The sequence below is a fragment of the Orycteropus afer genome, unplaced genomic scaffold, assembly GCF_000298275.1.
Source record: "Orycteropus afer afer isolate SDZICR_OR568_19922 unplaced genomic scaffold, OryAfe1.0 scaffold00414, whole genome shotgun sequence".
Lineage (NCBI taxonomy): Eukaryota > Metazoa > Chordata > Mammalia > Tubulidentata > Orycteropodidae > Orycteropus > Orycteropus afer.
This window is the reverse complement of record NW_006922001.1, coordinates 1,599,383-1,622,670: the sequence shown is the minus strand read 5'-3', so window position 1 is coordinate 1,622,670 and position 23,288 is coordinate 1,599,383. Positions and strand designations below refer to the sequence as shown.

The 23,288-nt window shown below is 35.7% G+C and overlaps 1 protein-coding gene across 1 annotated transcript in view; it reads right to left on the bottom strand.

Moving 5' to 3' along the window:
* The window catches only part of EPHA5 (EPH receptor A5), a 617,348-nt gene that overhangs the window by 468,061 nt on the left and 125,999 nt on the right, over positions 1–23,288 (bottom strand). Inside the window, exon 3 of the mRNA XM_007953798.2 lies at positions 2,947–3,610. Within this exon, the coding sequence (XP_007951989.1) occupies positions 2,947–3,610 (664 nt within the window). The remainder of the gene's footprint in view (positions 1–2,946; positions 3,611–23,288) is intronic.

The following is a 23,288-nucleotide window of genomic DNA, read 5'->3' as shown; positions in this document are numbered from 1 at the left end:
CCCTAATAAACCCTGTAATCTGTGAGTTTTGTGTGGCCACTGCAGCGAATTATCGAACCCAGGAGAGAGGTGGTGGGTGCTTTGGGAGGAACGGTTGGTGAAAGGGCTAGAGGGAGACAGCATGTTTGGCCTTGCAGTAATAGGCTTTGGGTTACTGCTGTCTTCCTCTTGTGAGATTAGAGGAGATCAGAACATGTGGCCTCCTTGCCGTTTTTGCAAGTTTCAATTGTAGATCGAAGGAAACAAGAAACAGAGAAGTGGATGATTTTAAGAGATGATCGAGTTGTGATGGATTAGAACTGACTGATACATATAAAGAAGATGTCAAGAATGATTTCTGGCTTATCAAAAAAGAAGGTGTTGCTGTTTTCAGGTGCCCTGCAGTCATTTCCCCCTTATAGCAATCCCATGTGGTAGAGTCAAACTGCCCCATGAAGTTTTCTTGGTTATAATCTTCATGGAAGCAGATCACCAGGTTTTTCTCCCGTGGAGCTGCTGTATATATTTGAACCACCTACTTTAAGTTAGCTTAACTGTCAAGAAGTATTCTTCCACAAAATCATGATCCCCACTTAAAAAATTAGAGACAGAACATTAAGGTTAGAGTTTCAGTGGTATTTTATACAATATACACACTATTAAATGTTTATTTTGCATATGTATTACATATAGTTGTAAAGCAGAGGGCCAATGACCAGCAGAGAAACTATCAAGAAGAAAGAGTAACACAATATCCACAACTGATTCAAATATAGCACTTACTATGAAGATTACACAGAACTGGGCAATATTTTATTCTCTTAGACATAAGTTCTCCATGAGTCTGGGCTGAATCGACAGCAACTAAAAACAATTGCATATAGATATAAATGCCTCAGGAATATCTGTGAAGTCCTAATTGTATAGCATATTTTAACCATTTATTCATTCAATGAGATGGTCAATCTGTCAAGTTATTTGTAAAAGAAGCATTTTGGAATCCTTCCTAAAGGGGTCACATACTAATTATATATTACACTACCCAAGGAGTCACTGTCCACATAAACTACATTGTGTATGACACACCCTGGGAAGGTGTAGTCCAGAGGCCCCACAACCCCTGGAACTGCTGTTCCTACTACAGGGAGGAAATGGGTGATTGAAGACTGAGTCCAGTATGTAACCATTTCTACAATACAACCGCTCCAATTCATCCACTGTCACTCATTTGGGTTTATACCACTCAACTATTAAGAGTGTGAAGAGAGAAAGAGAATACTCATATTTAATGCTTGCACTAAAAACATTCTGTCAGAACAGTATTTCCCCAAGATAGTTTTATGATGAGCACTAGAAGAACGTTTAAAACTCAGTAACAATAAAAATTTATCTTCTAGCAATGCAAACACACAAGCAAATTGAGCATGTTGCTTTGTTATTCTAGCAACGAAACATTAGGGATAATTAATTAAATTTATTTAAAAAATATTTTAGGGAAAAGACTCAAAATTATTCCACAGGTTATATTAACGCCTGCTTCTGATTCTGAAGTTGCAAACATCCTCATCTTAAGAAGACAGCACAAAAAGAAAAGATAATGTTAGAATTTTCCTTTGAATTCATCACTAAACAAAATATGATTCATATCTGTGACAAACTTAGAAGCATTTCAAAAACATAATTTCAATTTAATAAACTCATATATTGATACTACCAGGTATACTTGGTTGTACATTATATGCAATAACAACCATAGAATTAATTGTGGATGGTATTATAGGGATAAAAAGTATGAGATGCTGCTGAAAAAGGAAATTTAAGTACTGTGCAATGTTCAGGAGAGAAATCATTAAGCAAAACTACTGCTATGTACAGCTAATTTACCTAGTTTTGTTTTCCTGAATCTATAATCAATCTACAGTCAAACCTCAACAAATTTGAGCAAGTTTGATTCAGGGCATAAAGTGGTTTCATTAAAAACAAAAATATATCTACCTGAAGCTACCAGATGGGGACAAAGAGAATTCTCTGCAGTTGGTATCCTCCTCAGATAATATATTAACTTCCACTACCACTTAGAAAGTGTATATCATAGTGAAAACAGGTTCAGGTCCATAATAATGAATACATATTTTTAAAGAAAACATTTGTTTTCCTCCCCATAAGCTGTCCCTCACTTTGGCATAAAGTGCTATTCTGTTCCAGAAAGGCATTGATAAATATCAAAGTTCAAAAGGGCAACTCACCGCACCATGGGCAAAATGAGAGCATTTTCAAATGAAGAGGGAAGCACGCATGATCAAGTTTCAATTTGAAAGAAAAATTAAAGCAGAAAAATATCTGCAAGTGCAAATTGCTTTGAAATGACCTTTTTGTCTTGGCTTTATCTCCAGTTATTTTTTTCTAGGGTATTACCTATTATACAAAAATTGACCTGTACATTTTTAAAAATGGAGCATGTAATAACAATCATATGTAAACAACATAGTAAACTATGTCCTGTCAGCTTACAAATGTTTTGCTGTGCAATTCATGTGGCTGAACTTATTTATGAAAAATTGTTAAAAGGCAGTTAAGAGTGCGCAAAACAAGCCTCATCTAAGATTTGCATTAGAATTTTGTATAGCAAGTAAAGAGCAGAAAACAACCTCATGGAGTGAAAATCTCAGTAGTCCTACAAGTAACAATTTGATTTGGGTTGTTCAAAACTATCATTTCAACCAAGTGAATATAAAATACTACACTGGAAGTAAAATGCTCTCCGTGTATTATTTATGTAAATGCAATAAAATGTTGCATTAAATATTTTCATCATTGCAAGTAGTTTTAAAATTCTGAGAAGAGGAAGATCAAACTTGAAGAGAATAATCTCCACAAATTCATAAATAAAAGCTCATTGGCTCATAATTATTGAAGGAAATACATACACATGATCCAAATGAAGCAGGACTGAAGACAAAGCCTTACCTTGACAAGTGCCATTTTTCTCTTCATAGCCTGCCTTGCACATGCATTTCCCAATGGGCACCAGCCACTCCCCTTCAGCACTGCAGTGCATTTTGGGTGGTTCATCTGTCACAGAATGGTTGACACAGGAGCCTGACACTTCAAGCAACTGTGAAGAATCAGCTCCAGTGATTGTGTCAGGGAAGACAGCCAGGTGCCGTACCACAGATGGGCATTTTTTATAGTACACACGAACAGACACCAGAGCAATACAAGCACCCACATCTTGAAATGCAAGATAAAATCCCTTCTTGCTTAAGGGTCCTACATCTCTGACCTCGGTATTCAGTTTCATGACACGGTCACCAAGATCAAGTTCTGTAAAGCTCTCATCGGCAGCAATGGTATCAATTTTGATGTATTGGTTTTCCTTGATATTTCTCCCATTTTCATTATCTGACTCAAAATAATACATGTTAAACGTTTCCTTACAAGTCCCCAGTCCTCCTGGAAGGCTGTTACAGTCCCGCAGAGTAAACTTGAGTTCTATGAAGATTCTGGAAGCACCTTCATTGGAGATCCAACTGGTCAGAAGCCAGTTATTCTGATTCTGTTCCATAACTTTGCATACTTGGTATGTGTGAATTGGGGCATAATTTTCATCAACTTCACCAATCTCTTCCCACTGCACAATATAAAATAGAAGATAATTAAAAAAAATAGAAAATGACTAGGGAAAATATCAGAAACAATCAGAGAAATGTAATTCAGATGTAGAAATTTCTATAGCCATGATATATATTAATAACAGACAGAGATATGTAGAGAGAATCAGAAAAAAAGCTTTAATTTTCCTTTTCAAATTAAGAAATTAATCACAGTTTTTGTTGTCTTCACTGTAATTCAAACATAAACATATATGAATTATATGCCCCAGAAAAAAATCAAACATTTCATAGTAAACATAAAAGAAAATTGAATGTGAGTGAGGCTAACAAGGAGGGGTGAAAAAGTATGTATGTTTCAAAGAAATTTAAGTATGTAAATGAATAAGATAAAACATTTTCTAAAGAAAAAAGAAGTATGAGTTTTTAAAACATTAAGAAAAAAGGCCAGTAAACTTGGTGAAGAAGGTAGAAAACCATTACATATGAATCCACAGTAATTTAATTAATTCTATCATATTACAAATGACATATCAAGGCAATACAATTTGAAAGACAATTCATTAGTTTAAAATTAAATATAGATATTTCATTGAAACCATCTGCTCATCTTTTACAAATTGGAAAGCTAAGTGTTTATTCATAGATTGATCCACAAATAAAAGCACATACACAGATATAAAGTAAAGATAGAAATTATAGATTATTGGCCAGCATTGTCATTTCAATTCTGAATGACATCCTGTTAAATCCTTGGAACACAGTCTTTCTCACCAATACAGTTTTTCATGAATAATGATCTTAAGAGTTGTGGAGAGATAATAAGATGTAGAAAAGTCAAGTATGGTTTATATTTTATAAAACATAATTTGAAAAAATGTAAACATATCTCCTTCCTAGTAAAACAGTTTCAAGAACCACAATGTACTATAACCACTTACTGAAAAATATAGGATTTTTTTTTTTAATTTCTACAAAAATGTGATTTTTAACTACAGAAAACTTTTACATGCATATAGAATGTGTATGAACAAAAACTACATGTGACATGATTCTAAATCTTTGAAATATCCCCTAATCACATAGAGAAATGAAAGTGTATTGACTTTCAAAAATTCCAGAATTTCTGATTTCAGACATTATTATAGATGATAATAAATTTCATAGGAACTCATTTATTTAGAGATCAAATTAAATAGAGCATTATTTCTTCATTATCGTCAGTCCATAAAGATCTAAAAAAACAATGTAGAAGCACAAACTTACTGCCGTCGAGTTGGATCCAACTCATAGTGACCTGTCCTTGGGAAGCACAAGGGATGCAAATATCAAAATTCTAGCTGCCACCAGACAGACATAAGTAAAAAGTGCTAATGAGATAAAACTGCTGAGCCCCTTCAATTCACAGGAAAGAGACATCAAGATTTTGTCTTGATAAATAAATCACATTACGGTGTTATGGGAAGTTTTAGTTTAGTTCTTCTACTGAATCAAATTTTAGTCCTCTCTCAAAATATGTACACATAAAATCTACTTTGTTTCTGATTTTCTAAACCAGGTTTCTATTTTATCACTCTGTGATTAAACTATATTTTCTTCCTGGAATAACTTCGGTGTCTATCTCTTTATTATAAATGGATTTGGAATATTATTGTTGATATATAACACAAAAGAGCACAGCAACTAACCAATAAAACAGTAAACATTACCGATTTATTATAATTTAAGATCAAAAAACAAATATATGTCCTTTCACTTAGAAGATAAAAAATAGCATACGAAGGCTCATTAAAACAAAATAAATCTGTTAAAAATATTTTATTTTCTATAGTCTTCCAAAGTAAAACATAAATGGATTTAAAATCCTTGGTCTTAAATCATTTTCAGAAGTTCCATTTCAGCATCATATACATATATCATGTAGTAGGACCCTGCTAGCAAGTTAAAGGATTTGGAATAGCAGCATTTTCCAAGAGGATAAGCCAAATGGTTTGCAGTCTCTGTCTGCACAAAGTGAGAGGTCCACAAATATTAAAAATGCAAGTCAGGCAGCACTTGACAAAACACCTTAATAGTTACTGCATCAGGTGATAATTTCAAAGCATGTTCATAAGTATCTTGCTTCTCTGAATATTCTCAATTAAGAAGAGAAAAATTGTAATTTTCTTTGATGGAACTTTTTCTTTTAGGTATAGAAAATATAAATGAAGTCTCACATTTTATATTGCTAACAAGCCACTATAATGATATTAATTTTAACAATTATGACCATAAGCTATTCAGAGAACCAAATAGGTAATATAGGCATGGCAACTCCCTTAAACTTCTTGCTTACATTTAGACAAATATGCTGAAAAAAAGGGGAAAAAAATTCATTTGTTTGAGGATGAGTATCTAAAATATTCAGATGCTTAGGCTTTCATGCCATAAATAAGGGAGCTCTGATGGTGTAGTGCCTAAGGCATTTGACTGCTAACCAGAAGGCTGGCAGATCAAACCTACCAGCCATTCCTGGAAAGGAAGACTGGGCTATCTACTTCCATAGAGATACTGCTTCAGAAACCCAAGGAGGGGACGCTATGAGTTGGAACTGACTGGATGGCAGTGAGTTTCTTCTTCTTCTTCTTTTTTTTTTAATCTAAAATAAAGTTTTGGAGCTCTGGTAGCATAGTGCCTAAGGCACTTGACTGCTAACCAGAAGGCTGGTGGTTCAAACCCACCAACCACTCCTTGGAAGGAAGATGGGGCAATCTATTTCCATAGTGATACTGCCTCGGAAACCCAAGGAGGGGTAGCTATGAGTCGGGTCCGACTCGACGGCACCTAACAACAACAACAACAACAACAACAAAATAAAGCTTTAAATCCCTGCGTGTTGTCTTATCTTTTAATACAAAGAGAACATCTTGTCCTCAAAAAAATATTTGGAAGTAAAAAGAAAGAACAAAAAAAAGTAGCATTCATCAAGAGCTTCCTAAAATTGTGGCAAGTATATCACTGGACAATTTTACAAAGACTGCCAACAAGATTTTTTCAAGGACATAGAAAAGGCAATATTTTCTGTTAATCTTGGTATGATTCTTACAAATATATGGCTTACTTAAGGGATTAGCCCATTGCTATAAATGACATACCCAGGCGTTTCTGGGAGCTCTGGTGGTATAGTACCTAAGGCATTTGACTGCTAACCAGAAGGCTGGCGGTTCAAACCCACCAGACACTCCTTGGAAAGAAGATTGGGCAATCTGCTTCTATAGAGGTAACCATCTCAGAAACCCAAGGAGGGGCCTCTATGAGTTGGAATTGACTTGAGGGCTTTAAAATAAGAAAGAAAGAAAAAAGAAAGAAAGGCATTTCCAAAGTTTGGCTCACTGAATGTCACTGCATGCAGCTGAGTTCACTGATCCTGGCGACTCTTCCTGGTCTATTCTATTTGACCTTACTCTGTTTCTGTGTGCTTGCTTTAAGATTAAAGTATTAGGTTCATGATCATCTGGGGTCGACTTTATTTCTCTCTCAGATGCCTAGGCTTGCATTTTTTTTTTTTTTTTCCTGTAGGCACTGAAAATTTCAAGTCAGTGGCATTTTAAACCCAAGCCTGGTCAGGCATTAAGTATCAGCCTTGGTTACTTTCATCATAGAAGTGGAAACAAACAAAGGACATATTTTCCATAGATACATATGTTAATATTGAGTTATAGAAAGAGAGAGATTGAGATTGATTGAATGATTATGGAATTAAAAATGCTTTCTATCAAAGCCATTAGAACAACTTTCTGTCTGGCTGACTCCTTTTGCCTTATGTGGCTTCATGCCCCAGGTTCCTACATCTCCTACCTTGTTAGCACTGCACTAATTTCAAATATCTTTGCCTATTCATTTACTATCTTTGTCTTCAGAATTTGAAAATATTGACTCTGAATAAACAGCCTAGACTAGTTATTGTATTACATCTCTCATATTAAGTTCTGAAATCCACTGTTGGATGTGAACAGAGTTGATTTCAATTTTTCAAGTTATCAGGGAATATCCATTGCCAATTTTGCTTTCATTATTTTAATTCTATTCATCTTGTTTCTGCAAAGAGATTAATTTATTGATGCTCATAGAATTGATATCACAGATTCATGGTAAAACCAAACAAACCAAGTAAAAAAAAAAAAAGATTGACCTTGTACAGAGAAAACATTATCAACCTGAAGTCCCAGTATTATTACCAGCTTTTACAGTACCTAGATGTATAAACTAAGACTCAGTCATTGATTACTTAATTTGAGGTTAGAACATAAATTCCCAGGCATATTATATCCAATATGAAGTGTAAGAAGAACCCTTAAAAGCTCTGATCTGGCTGTTCATTTTAGAAATAAACTGACCGAAAAAATCTCGGTAGACTCTAACACAGGACGCTGCTGATCATCTGATCATCTCTTCTGCTTGTGTCTACCTATGACTTCTTATCTATACGTCTTTGTCTGAATCTGTGCCTGTGATTCTTTGATTCATCGCATTGATTGCTACAGTACTCTCTCTACACCAAACTCAGTTTTGCTTTTTTTTCCTCTGACAATGTAACTATAAACATTTCCTTCTTTATCTATATATCTTAATACTCAGACACACAAATATGAGGGCAGGGACATGATTGTCTTATTGTCTAACTCAGAGTCTGACACTGAAGGACTCAGAAGAAGAAATTATTAAATATTTTATAATGAATGAACTGACATAGGACATACACATATCCCTCCTTAGTCCAAAGACCTTACTAATTTGAAAGCTGAAATAATCATATCATTTTTCTAATGTTTAAGAAAAAGTAAATTTTCCCTTCTGTTACAAATAAAAGTGAAAAATAAAATTATTTCTTTTGGAAAATTGATACTGAGTTTTTTTTTTTTTTTTTTTTAACTAGAAGGCCCTTAGCATTTATTTGGGACTCAAATATAACAATGATCATGAAGATGGCACTGAATTTGGCACCTTTTCATTCTGTTATACATAACATTACCACGAGTCACAACCCACTCAATGGTAACTAGCAACAAAAACAAACATTTATTTCGAGAGACATTTTAATACCAATTATTCATATTATAATTATAAATTTATTTTTCCCATGTTAATCTTGGAACTGTTTTTAAATTAATATTACATTTTATTAATTGTTGTTGTGATTATGTGCCATGGAGTCAGACCCAACTCATAGTGACCCCTCCTTGGGTTTCCAAGGTTGTATCACTACGGAAGTAGATTGCCCAACCTTCTTCCTGAGGAGTGGCTGGTGGGTTTGAACTGCCAGCCTTCTGGTTAGCAGTCAAGTGCCTTAGGCACTACGCTACCAGAGTACCTAAAAACCAAACTCACTGCTGTCAAGTTGATTAGACTTAAAGAGACCCCTCCTTGAGTTTCTGAGTCAGTATCTCTAGGGAAGTAGACTGCCCAGTCTTCCTTCTGAGGAGCTTGATGGGCTTGAACCAGCCTTCTGGTTACCAGTCAAATGCCTAAGGCGCTATGCCACCAGAGGATTTTATTAATTAGAAACTACTAATTTATTGATTAAAGCCTAGTTTTTATGTTAATCTTGAGTATAATATGTTTTTAAAATACTCATTATTTTTTCACTTACTAGCCTTCTTCACCCTCTGTACAGATTAAAAAGCAGAGAGTTTAAGATAGCTGAAGGTAGCATAATACATTATTTCATATTTTAGTCAGTTAATATTAGCATAACCTTAGTGATTTTATTTGGCACAGTGATTAAAAAAAATCTAGCTAAGAATCAATTGCCTCCAGCATTATACTGACAAGGCAGATCAATGCACAACTTTCCAGTAAAACTTTATCACATTGTGGTAGTTAAAGCTGTATGTTAACTTTCTTGGGACTGGTTGAGTGGCTCGGCAGCTGGTGGCAGTTATTCCCCATGATGAGACTGGCAATTAAATCCATGATGGGATCTACCACAAGCAGCTGAGTAGCTGCTTTAGGAATGTGGTCCGCTTACCATATATAAACAGCAGCTTTGATAATGGTCTTTAGCTTATGGCACGCTTGAACTCCTCATGTAGCCGTGACATTGTTAAGCAGTCTGTCATGCTCTGCAGACCTTGGGACTTTCAATGGACTTGAATTAATGTCCTGCCATGTGGTTTAGCAACATCAAGACTGTGCCTTTTTCTTGTCAACCTTGGGCTTGTCAGTAACAGCAGCCAGCAGCTGTCTGAGTGAAGAAAAGCCTCTAGCTTCAATGGCCCAGGAGGAAGAGGCAGAGCTGAAGCCCAAGTTTGAGGTGCTTTCACCGAGCCCCTAGAGCCCAGCACTTTGAACTCAGATTTAAAGTCTCCAAACTGTAAGAGAATAAACTCTTGTTTGTTCAATACATTGTGGTGTATTTTCTTGTCAGAGAGGCACTAGGTAACCAGAACACACATTAATGCTTTTTTTAGGGATGGTGACTTTATATAAACTATTTACTAATTAAACAAAATTTTGTATGTCTTATAAAATTTTCTAAAGAGAAATGAATTCTAGTCTTCACAGTTTATTCAAAGTGTTTTTGCATGCCATTTATTATGGTTTTCAGCGTGAAAATGTTTCTGTGATATGTTTTGTTTACTCACTATGTTTTGTTTATTTTATTGAAGATATCCTGATCTGAAATTACTAATTTACTACTTATTTTAAAAGAGTACTTCTTTACTATGCTTGTAGAAACTGCCTGGTATATTTTGACTATGCACTAAAATTTGTAAGGAGATATATTGCCCATTTCAACTCATGAGCAGCACTTTCAAATTGCTGTATCACAATGTGTTTACTTAAAATACAGAAATTTTAGAATTTCCTGAAATTATTATTTTACAGGTGAAGGTAATATAAAAACTAAGAAAATTCAAATACAGTAATTTTTATTTTTTCTCTTTATTAGTATCAAGTATAATATAATTTATTATCAGATTCTTTACTTTTTATTTCAAGTTTTTTCCTCTCTATTTTGCTATTTTTATTAGTTAAAATATGTTTAAAATGAACCTAAATGAAATGGTTACTTGCATGTTTTTTTGAGGTGCAATAAAAATTGCTAATGCTTTTCACTATAACATTTTATAAAACTTATGTATGTCTATATAAAATCATTCTGATTTTCCTTCTTATTAAATGTACAGTTGAGATTTATCTTTCTGTTGTACAGGCAGAAGTTTTTTGTTACATAATATCCAGGGCATTTTCCTTGAGAAAAAATAGTCCAGAAAACTTTCAAACAGTGATTTAAGAATAGAATTTATGGTAGAAAAGATGAAGTAACTTAATTGGGAGGAAGAAATTTTCTTTCTCTCTCGCTCTCTCTCTTTTTTTTATTACCACCTTTGATATGTTGTCAACTAGAGGGTATTCCTCATTGGGAAGAAGTACTGTATGTATTAAGATTAATGCATGTTAGACAGAAATATTAATTCCATAATATTTCTGCCTGACCAAGTAGCCATGTAAATCCTCAAGAAGAGTGATTCAAATAGAATAACTAAATGTATACCACATCATAGCACTTTCAACAATTGAAAGACATAGTGTTGTTGTTAGATTTTGTCCAGTCAGTCCTAATACACACCAATGAAACAATGCCAGATCCTGCATCTTCAAAATGGTTGCTATGTTTGGAGACATATTGATACAATTCAAAGGTAATCCTGGAATATATGAAAACCTTAAAGATAATATAGTCCAGCAAGAATAGTTTTTAGGTACAGCTGGCCAATCCACCTTTAGAAGATCTGTTTTCCCATCACACATCATTGTATGTTTAACATGCCATACAGAGCATGACCACATCACTTTGCACATGAGTAAACTAAGGCCCAGAGCAACTGACACACTATTTAGTGTCAAACTGATTTTTAATACAATTAATATGCTTTGCTTTTGAAGGGTTAAAATTATAATGTGTAAAATTTAGTAACACATGAGGTTGTTTTATCCAATAGAGAAAGCTTTCTTATCATCTAACAAACAAGTTAATTAAATTCCCAAAAGATAAAATTGGAGGCTTTTCTGTAAAATTATAATTCCTATGTTTCCTTTTTAACTTTCCTAATTTCTGAATCAAAGTTATGCACTAGTCATTGGGCAGGAATGGGCAGGAGGAAGAAAATTTCTTCCTCCCAATTTTAACGAGAGTTATTTTTGTTTTTTATGCACAACCTCAAGGAAAAAAATGACTTAAATAATAAACCATGAAGCATAAACTTTCTGTTTCTAATATTAATCTCTATAATACCTAAGCTCCTTTCATAAAATGAATATAACAAAATATATCAATTTTCAGCAAAAAATCATTTATAATCAACAATCTTGTTATATTGTCTAATATGTTTGTGGGGGGGAAAGACATCCAAGTATGAATTTGTGTTCTTTAAAATGGTTTTAAAATTAATAACTAAATTGAAGCAATACTTCTGGAAATGACTCAATTAATTTACTCTGTATGAAATGAAACTGAAGTTGATTACTTTATTGCCTGTGAGATAGTACTAATATTTATAGGCTCAAATTCAATTCATGACACATATGAAATGACTTCAGAAAGACAAGGATTAAATCTTTCAGTATTTACATGAGTATTTTCACAGGGAAATCCACAGACAATTGAATATCTACATACAACACTTAGTATGAATGGCAAAAGGGATATTTTTATTTTGAAAAATTCATATATTAATGCTACTATCAGTGAGTATTAGGAAAAAAATTATATTTTCTTCATCTGATATTAAAAAAGAAATCCTAGGGCAGAATAAAGGAATTTGAGATTGCAAACACCAAAAGCACCCTGTCACATACAATATACACATCTAGAGAAGTTTATGAATTAAAGAAAGAAAAGTATTTCTTAGTGCAATAACATGATAAATGTATTCTTAAAAAAAATGAAAATAAAAACATGCATATCAAAACTGAACAACTTTATTTCCCTCCTTGAAAAATGTGCTTTTGAGAAAAATTGGAATTCTCAACTATTCAATGTTAATTTTAAAAAACAAAATTAGATAAATTGGAGATATGATTGAAATTAACATATTGATGAACTAAATTCAAGCCTTAAATTATCTCATTAGTGTTTTATCATAAAGTGGCTTTATTAAATATGGTAAATGGTATCTACTTCATCAGTGAGTTTTGGCTATGAGTTAATTTTTTTTTTTTAATTATAATTTAAATGTATATATATATACATATATATATATTTTTTTTTTTTTTTTTAAAGCTGAACATAAGTAAGTTTATAAACCATTGATCTATTTCATTTCCATTGTAACTTCCCTGTATATTTGGACATCTCCATGCTTAAGACATAATAGCCTAATAATGTATATTTTCTATAAGTTTATATCAGGAGATGATCAGTCTAACATTTGATATCAGGCAAACCTGCAGTAATATAAATGACTTTTGTGTACTCATATGAAGTTTAAATAATTAATAAATTCCTATTTTTCTCACGAGATGATTGTGATCTTAATTACAGACTTGCTTAAACAGAAGTAGACATTTCCTATGAAGACTTTAGTATGTATGGAAAGTCATGTATTCTTTCATTTTTCAGGATTTCACAGTGGGCACACCTACACATACATAATATAGAACTCCTACACTAGTCTCATGGTGAAATGTGAGAGATGGTCTTCCCAGTATTACATAAACACATAAATACTTGATAAATAACCAAACTCACTGCTGTCAAGTATGTACTCAATGGCATTTAAAATCTAAAAATAAATACTTACACATTTTAAAAATAACTATTCTCTTTAATATAAACTTCTACAGATAGAACTTGATCAAAAAGGCAATCACGATGCATTGACTACCTGGTATTAGAATGTGTGATAGTTAAGCTTATGTGTCAATTTGTCTGGGTCTGGTTTTGAGTGACTGAGTAACTGGATGTAGTTATTCCCCATCATGAGATTGGTAATCAACTCCATGGTGGAATCTACTGGAGTAGCTGAGTAGTTGCTTTTGTCATGTGGTCTGCTCCCAGTATATAAGGAGAAGTTTTGAACAAAGTCTTGGAAGCTTTTTGGTACCCTTGAACCTTGCATGTAGCCGAGTCTTCATTTACCAGCCTGCCATGTTTCCTGCTGATCTTAGGACTGCCTCTGGACTTGAATTAGTGGCCTGCTCTGTTGTTTGGTAATATTGGAACTGTGCTACTTTTATCTGTTTACCTTGGACTTGTTAGCCTCAGCAGCCAGCAGCTACCTGAGTGAAGAGAAATCCCTAGCTCCAGTGGGCCTAGAACAATAGGCAGTGCTGAAGCTCAAGGACAAGTGACTTTCACCCAGTCCATAGAGTTTGGCACTTTGAACTTGGACTTCTAGCCTCCAAAACTGTAAGAGAATAAAATTTCTGTTTGTTAAAGCCATCCATCAACCTGTGGTATTTTCTATTAGAGAGACATTTTGTAATCAAAACAAGACAGTGGGGAGTTGCTCTGACAGATACCTAAAATGTGGAAATAGGAGAGAGTGTGTCCCTGACCCAATATCCTTGCACTGAGACCCCAGCAGAGAGACATTGAAAAGAGAGACTTTGGCAGCAGCAGAACCAAGAGACCGACATTAGACAGTAATAGGCTTACCAGCCCATGAAGAAGAAAGCTAGATGCCATTGGGTAGGTGGCTTCTTGGTGGAGTGGGTTGCTTTTGGGCATTAATTGGTAGAAGAGACCCAGCGTGAAGGAGTAGCAGGCTGGCCATCCCATGGACCAAGAAAAGTAAGTTCTTTTTGAGCAAGAAGATTCCTGGTGGAGTGGGTTGTCCTTGGGCATAAATTGGCAGAAGCTGAGAGACCAAGGGAACAGGAAGCAGAGCTGCCTCATCTTCCAAGGGTAGAACCAAGGCCTCTGGGTATGGAACTACCACAGCCTCCTAGGTTTCAAAGGTTCAGACCTTCACTAACTAGAGTGTGGGACTGCTCATTAATGTGGGCCAGTGAGATGATGCCATAGCCACTGCCCCAAAGTGAGGGGGCAGGGCTTCCATGCCCAAGAGGTAGAGGCATGGGACCTGCAAGGACAAGGGGGTGAGGTTTGTACTCCTAGATGAACTAGGGGAATGGGGCCACCTAATGAAGGAGATCTGTACCATTCAATGAAGATCTGCACAGGTGTCAAGTTGACAAGTTGTGGAATTGTGGTAGTTAAGGCTATGTGTCAACTTGGCTGGGCCTTGTTTTGAGTGGCTGAGCAGCTGGATGTAGTTATCCCCTTCATGAGATTAGTAATCACCTCCATGGTGGAATCTACTGGAGCAATTGATTAACTGCCTTAAGGATGTGGTCTACTTCCAGTATAAAAGGAGAAGTTTTGAGACAGGTGTCAGCAGTTTTTTTTTTCTAGTACACTTGTACCATGCATGTAGCAAAGTCTTAATTTACCAGCTTGCTATATTTACTGCCAATCTTGGAACTCTCTCTGTACTTGAATTAGTGGCCTGCTGTGTTGCTGGTAATATTGAGACTGTGCCATTTTTATTTGTTGACCTTGGGCTTGTTAGCCTCAGCAGCCAGCAGCTGCCTGAGTAAAGAAACACCTCTAGCTCCTATCTGTTAATGTCCCCACCTGTTTGAGTGGCACTTCAAAACCAAAACAGAATGTGAAAGTTGAAATCAAAGAAGGATCAGTAGCTGTAAAATTAATGTTGGTGAAAGAAGCAACATGTCATGTGGTAGAATTTTGGAAGACCAAAGAGTTATTCACTGTAAATACCTTTTTTTCAACAATATAAATGACGACTATATATGTGAACCACCATTTGTCTGTCAGTTTGTTGTACTGTGGTGGCTTAAGTGTTGCTGTGAGGCTGGAGGCTATGGTATCAGTACTTCAAATACCATCAGGGTCACCCATGGTGGACAGGTTTCAGTGGAGCTTCCAGACTAAGAAAGATTTGGAAGAAGAATTCCAAATACACTTCTCAATGTATTGGCTGGTGAAAACCTTATGAATAGCAGTGAAACACTGTATGATACATTATTGAAAAACTTTAGGAATAGCCCTGAAACACTGTCTGATAATAGTACCAGAAGATGAGCCCCACAGCTCAGAAGACAGTTAAAATATGACAAGGGAAGAGCTGCCTCCTCAAAGCACAGCTGACCTTAATGATGTGGATGGAGTAAAGCTTTTAGGAGCATCATTTACTGATGTGGAACAACTCAAAATGGGAAAAAAAAAAAAAAAAAAAAAAACCTTGAGAGCAAACATTAATAATCAGAATGTGGAATGTACAAAGTATGAATCTAAGAAAATTGGAAGTTGTCAAAAATGAAATGGAGCACATAAGATCAATAACCTAGGCATTAATGAGCTGATATGGATTGATTTTGTCCTTTTGAATCAAACAAACATATGATCTACTATGCTGGGAATGACAGATTAAAAATGAATGGTGTGGTATTCATCATCACAAGAGTGTTTCAAGATCTGTCCTGATGTACAACACTATCAGTGATAGGATAATATCTGAATGTCTACAGGGAAGACCAGTTAATACTACTATTATTCAATTTACTCACCAAACACCAAAGTCAAAGATGAGGATATTTGAAGATTTTTACCAAATTCTGCAGTCTGAAATTGACCAAATATGCAATCAAGATGCATTGATTTTTACTGGTGACTGGAAAGTGAAATTTGGAAACAAAGAAGAATCACCAGTAATTGAAAATACGGCCTTGGTGATAGAAATCACACTGAGATCACGTGATAGAATTTTGCAAGACCAATGACTTATTCACTGCAAATAAATTTTTTCAACAATGTAAACAGTGGCTATACACATGGACCTTACCAGATGGAATACATAGGAATCAAATCAACTACATCTGTGGGAAGAAGTGAAGGAGAAACATAGTATCTTCAGCCAAAACAAGGCCAGGATCTGATTGTGGAACAGACCATCAATTGCTCATATACAGGTCCAAGTTGAAGCTGAAAACAATTAAAATAAGCCCACAAGAGCCCAAATATGACTGTGATTATATCCCACCCAAATTTAGAGACCATCTGAAGAATAGATTTAACACATTGAATACCAATGACCAAAAACCAGATGAATTGTGGGATGACATAAAGAACATCATACATAAAGAAAGCGAAAGGTCATTAAAAAGACAGGAAAGGAAGAAAAGACCAAAATGTATATTAGAAGAGACTCTGAAACTCACTTCTCAACAGAGAGTAGCTACAGCAAAGGGAAGAAATTATAGAAGAACTGAACAGAAGATTTCAAAGAGAAGCTTGAGAAAACAAAGTCAATTATTATAATGAATGACATGTTCAAGACCTGGAGTTAGAAAACCCAAAGGAAAGAACACATTCATCATTTCTTAAGCTGAACAGACTAAAGAAAAAAAATCAAGCCTCAAGTTGTAATATTGAATAATTCAATGGGCAAAATACTGATGAGGAAGGAAACTTCAAAAAAAGATAGAAGGAATTCACAGAATTACTGTACCAAAAAGAATCAGTCAATGTTCATCCATGTCAGGAGATGGCATATGATCAAGAACCAATGGTATTAAAGGAAAAAAGTTGATATTGCACTGAAAGAATTGGCAAAAAACAAGACTCCAGGAATTGACAAAATAACCATTGAGATGTTTCAACTAATGGATACCATGCTGGAGGGACTTTCTCATCTATGCCAAGAAATTTGGAGGACAGATACCTGGTCAACTGACTGGAAGATATTCATTTTTTACCCATTCCAAAGAAAGGTGATTCCACAGAATGCAGAAATTTTCAAACAATATCATTAATATCACACACAAGTAAAATCTTGCTGAAGATAATTAAAAGAAACAATTGAAGAGTATATTAACAGGGAACTCCCAGAAATGCAAGCTGGATTCAGAAGAGGACATGAAACTAAGAATATCATTACTGATGTCAGATGGATTTTGGCTGAAAGCAAAGAATACCAGAAAGATGTTTACTTGTGATTTATTTATTGTGCTACAGCATTCAACTCTATGGATAACATTGAGAAGAATGGGAATTCCAGAACACTTAATTGTACTCATGACCCTGTACATAGACCAGGAGATTGTTGCTCAAACAGAACTAGGGCATAGTGCATGGTTTAAATAAGGAAGGAAGGATGTCAAGGTTGTATGCTTTCACCATAATTATGCAATCTGTATGCTGAGCAAATAATCTGAGAAGCTGGATTGTATGAAGAAGAGTATAGCATCAGGATTGGAGGAAGACACATGTACAGCCTGTGATATGCGGACGATGCCACCTTGCTTGCTGAAAGCAAAGATACCTTGAAGCATTTACTGATGAAGATTAGAGATCACAGTCTGCAGTATGGATGATAACTCAACATAGAGAAAATGAAAATCCTTACAACTGGACCAATAAGCCACATCATGATAAATGGAAAAAATTTGGAAGTTGTCAAATATTTCATATTACTTGGTTTCACAATCAACAAGCAATGGAAGCAGAAGTCAATAAAGCAGACATATTGTATCAGGTAAATCTGCTGCAAAAGACCTCTTTCAATTGCTGATGACCAAAGATATCTCTTTTAAGACCAAGGTGTGCCTAATCCAAGCCATGGTGTTTTCAATTGCTTCATATGCATGTGAAAGCTGAACACTGAATAAGGAAGACTGAAGAAGAGTTGAAGCATTTGAGTTGTGGTGTTGGCAAAGAATGCTGAAGGTTACATGGACTCTCAGAAGAGTGAACAAATAGGTCCTGGAAGAAGTGCAGCCAAAATGCTCTTTGGAGCCAAGAATGGCTAGACATTATCTCATCTATTTTGGTCATGTTGTCAGAAGACACCATTTCCTGGAGAATGGTATTATGCTTGGTAAAGTTGAGGGTCAGTAAAATGGGGAAGACCCTCAATGAGATGGAATGATACAGAGGCTGCAATGATGGGGTCAGGTATAGCAAGGATTATAAGGCTGGCACAGGACCAGGCAGTGTTTCGTTCTGTTGTACATAGGGTCCATATGAGTAGGAACTGACTCAACAGTACCTAACAACAACAACAACAACAACAACATATATATGAATACTGCCAGATGGCATACCTGGGAATCAAATCAGCTACATCTGTGGAAAGAGATGATGGAGCTCACTATCAGTCAGAACCAGGACAGGGCTGACTGCGGAACAGACTATAAGTTCAAGCTGAAGCTCAAGAAAAGTAAAAGAAACCCACTAAATCTAAAGTCCAAATTTGAGTATATCACACCTGAATTTAGATAACATTTAAAGAACAGAATTGACAATTAGAACACTAATGACAGAAGACCAGATAAGATGTAAGATTACGTTAAGGATATCATACACGAAGAAAGCAAAAAGTCATTAAAAATGCAAGCAAGCAAGAAAAAAAAAAAATGGATATCATAAGATGGTCCAAAACTTGCTCTTGACCAGGGTGTTGCTAAAGTAAAAGGAAGAAATGATGAAGCAAAAGAGGTGATTCCAAAATGTGCCTAGAGAAGACAAAGTAAAGTTACTTCAAAAAGAAATTTGCAAAGACCTTGAGTAAGAAAACCAAAATGGAAGGACATGCTTGACATTTCTCAAGCTGAAAGACCTGAATAAAAAAATCAAGCTTCCAGTGCAATAATTAAAGCCTATATGGTAAAATTATTGAATGGTCCAAGGATCAAAAGAGGATGGAAGGGATGCAGAGAGTCACTATTCCAAAAAGCATTGGTCAACATTTTAAAATGTATCATATAATCAAGAATATATGGTATTGAAAGAAGAATTTCACATGGCACTGAAGGCACTGGTGAAAAACAAGTCTCCAGGAACTGGCAGAATATTAGTTGAAATCTTTGAACAAACAGATGCGGTGCTGAAAGTGCTCATTCGTCTATGCCTAGAAATTTGGAGGAGAGCTAACTGACCGGAAAGGATCCATGTTTATGCCCATTTCAAAGGAAATCCAAATGAAAGTTGGCCATATCAAACAATATCATTAATATCAAATGTAAGGAAAATTTTGCTGAAGATAATTCAAAAATGGTTGTAGCAGTACATCAACAGAGAACTGTCAGATATTCAAGCCAGATTCAGAAAAGGACATGGAACACAAGTTACCATTGCTGATGTCACATGGATATTAACTGAAAGCAGAGAATAACATAAAGATATTTATGTGTGTTTTATTGATGACGCAAAGGCATTCAAATGTGTGGATCAGAGGAAATTATGAATAACATTGAGAAAAATAAGAATTCTAGAACACTTATACATATACAATGGACATATACAGTGACAAAAAGGTAAGCATTCTAACAGACAATGGGATACTGTGTGGTTTCAAATAAGAAATGGTTGTATCCTTCACTATAGTTATTCAATCTGTATGCCGAGCAATAAACCAAGGAGCTGGACTATATGAAGAAGAATAGGTCATGTGAGATAGAGAGTCACTAACTGCAGTACAGTAAATTACTTTGTGTGGCTTTTCTATCCATAAGTCTTTGTAAACTCCAAGGTGGGATTTGCTATGAGCAACTGAGGAGCTCCTGATTGCTGAAGTTGTCCACCTGGAGTATTTCTGTTGGGCATGGCACAAAACAATGTTCTGGGAGGTGCCCACTCTCTCTCAGGTGCTTAGAGCTCTGATGCTGTGATTGGCTAGTTTGACCACCCTGCCAGGCTCAAAAGGAGGCCTCCTAGAGCAGAACTCTCTCTGACTGCTGGTTGAGGAAGATGTGCTGCTGAAAGAGATATGCACCCCTGAAAGAGACATACGCTGCTGGGAAAGAGACGCTGGAGATGCGCATTGCTGAGTGAGACACCGAGGGACCAGCACTGCTGGGAAAGAGACTGTGAGAGACTGCTGGCTGAGGGATGGTGGGCTGGGAGAGAGACTGAGCGTTCTTCCTGAATTTGAATTGTAGTCTGTGGTGCTCCCCTAATAAACCCCATAATCTGTGAGCTCTGTGTGGCCACTGCAGCGAATTTATTGAACCCAGGAGAGAGGTGGTGGGTGCTTTGGGAGGAACAGTTGGTGAAAGGGCTGGAGGGAGGCAGCATGTCTGGCCTGGCAGGAATAGGCCTTGGGTTACTGCTGGTAATCCTGTCTTCCTCTTGTGGGGTTCTAGGAGGTCAGAATATGAGGCCTCTTTGCCGTTTTTGCACTAACAATATGTAATTTGCAGATGACACAATCTTACTTGCTGAAAGTGAAAAGGACTTGAAGCACTTACTGATGAAGATTAAAGACTACACCTCAACATAAAGGAACAAAAATCCTCACCATTGGACCAATAGGAAGCATAATGATAAATGGAAAGAAAGATGGAAGTTGTCAAGGATTTCATTTGACTTGTATCCTCAATCAACCTCCATGGAAGCAGGAGTCAAAAAATGAAATGACATATTGTATTGGGCAAATCTGCTGCAACAGACTTCTTTTAATCAAAGATGTCACTTTGAGGACATCTGCCCCAAGTCATGGTATTTTCAATGCCTCATATGCATGTGAAAGCTGGACAATAAAAAAGGAAGATAGAGTAAGAATTTAAGATATTGAATTATGATGTTAATGGAAAACATTAACTATAGCATGGATTGCCAGAAAAAACAAACAAATCATCTGGGAAAAAGTACAGCCACTTGCTCCTTAGAAGCAAGGATGGTGAGACTTTGTCTCACATATTTTTGGCATGTTATTAGGAGAGACCAGTCCCTGGAGAAGGACATCACACTTGGTAAAGTAGAGTCAGAAAAAACGAGGAAATTCCTCAAATTGAGGGACTGACAGAGTGCTCCAATAAAGAGCTCAAACAAAGCAATGATTATGAAGAGAGCTCAGGACAGGGCAGCAGAGTTTCCTTCCACTATGCTTAGTGTCAGTATAAGTCAGAAACAATGGGACTGCACCTAACAATACATTCCAATTATAAAGGAGCTCTGGTTGTATAGTGGTTATTTCAGTCAGCAGTTAGAATGCAACAGGTGCTTTGCAGGAAAAAAACTGTGGCAATCTGCTTCTGTAAAGACTACTGTCTCTGAAACCATGTTGTTATGTGCCCTCAAGTCAGACCTGACTCATAGTGATCCCTCCTTGGGTTTCCAAGGCGATGTCACTACAGAAGTAGATTGCCCAACCTGCCTTCCGAGGAATGGCTGGTGGGTTTGAACTGCCAGCCTCTGGTTAGCAGTCAAATGCCTTAGGAACTATGCTACCAGAGCTCCTTGGAAACCATATGGGGCAGTTATATCCTTTCCTATAGTATCACTATGAAAATCACTTTGATGGCAATGGGATTATGTTAATATTTATTGGTTGTTATAAATAATGGGAAGTGTCTTTCAAAAGCACAATGAAAGTTTCAGTAAATGAAAAGTGAAACAAAAGTACAATTTTACTTAAGTATCAATTTAATGAAAATTGAGTAATTAACCTTAGATGTGCTTAATGTTTCAGGAAAAATCGATATAACCTTCTTATTCAGGCCAAAAAAAAAAAGAAGAGTGAGAGAGAGAGTGGAGAGAGAGAAAGTTTAAGTAAACTATTTGCAACTCTAGAATATATAATCAAACTATAAAATATACCAGAAAATATAATGTTGCCTGTGCTCTTTGGTCTATAGTCTGTCCTCATTTTTCAATAGATAATTTTATACTTGTGGTGTAGGTCTTGACAATAGCACTCATAAATCAATTCCAGAAATCATATTAATCATGGTCTTGTAATCAGTGACTATTCAACAAAAATTTCCATCTCATTTTTTGTTGGGAAACAGCTACATTAGGGTATTGAGATTATTCATTTTAAGTGATTGTATTGCCACAATATAAAGTCCACTCCATTCACTTCCCACAGCTGTATTAATGAGATTCTGTGGAAAAGGAGGCCATCTGTGCTCAGTGCATTTTCCAGCCAGGAGCTGGAATTTCATGGAGAATGGCTTTATTTTTCACTGTCTAGTGACAAACTGATATCAATAATAAAAATGTATGAATAATGTTGTTGTTATTATTTTACCATTGAGTCGGCCCCAACTCATAACCACCCCTCCTTGGGTTTCTGAAGAGGTATGACTATGAAAGTAGATGTCCAACCTTCCTTCTGAGGAGCGGCTGTGGTTTTGAACCGCCAGCCTTCTAGTTAGCAGTCAAGTTCCTTAGGCACTACGCTACCAGAGATCCTTGTATGAATAATAGCATGCATTTCTTTCCAAAATTTAATATGAAAGATTATAAATTTTAGTAATACTTCTAAATTAACAATTTCAAATTTAATACAAATTTCATTTTGACCTATTTTAGACTACAATTTTATAACTAAAGAACATATTATTTGAGGAGATTGATAGACTAATATTAATATAAATATTTCTTTGTTCATCAAGTGTTAATCTAAGTATTTTATTGCACTTATTTATTTATTTGAGAATTACAGTGAAAAAAGATGTTTATATATTGCTGGGAATTCTCTACAGCATTAAAAATCTTTATAGTAGCTCTGGTGGAGTAGTGCCTAAGGCATTTGACTGCTAACGAGAAGGCTGGAGGTTCAAACCTACCAGCCACTCATTGGAAGGAAGGTTGGGCAATCTCCTTCCGTAGTGATGTTGTTGTTGTTGTTGTTAAGTGCCGTCGAGTCGTTTCCGACTCATAGTGACCCCATGCACAGCAGA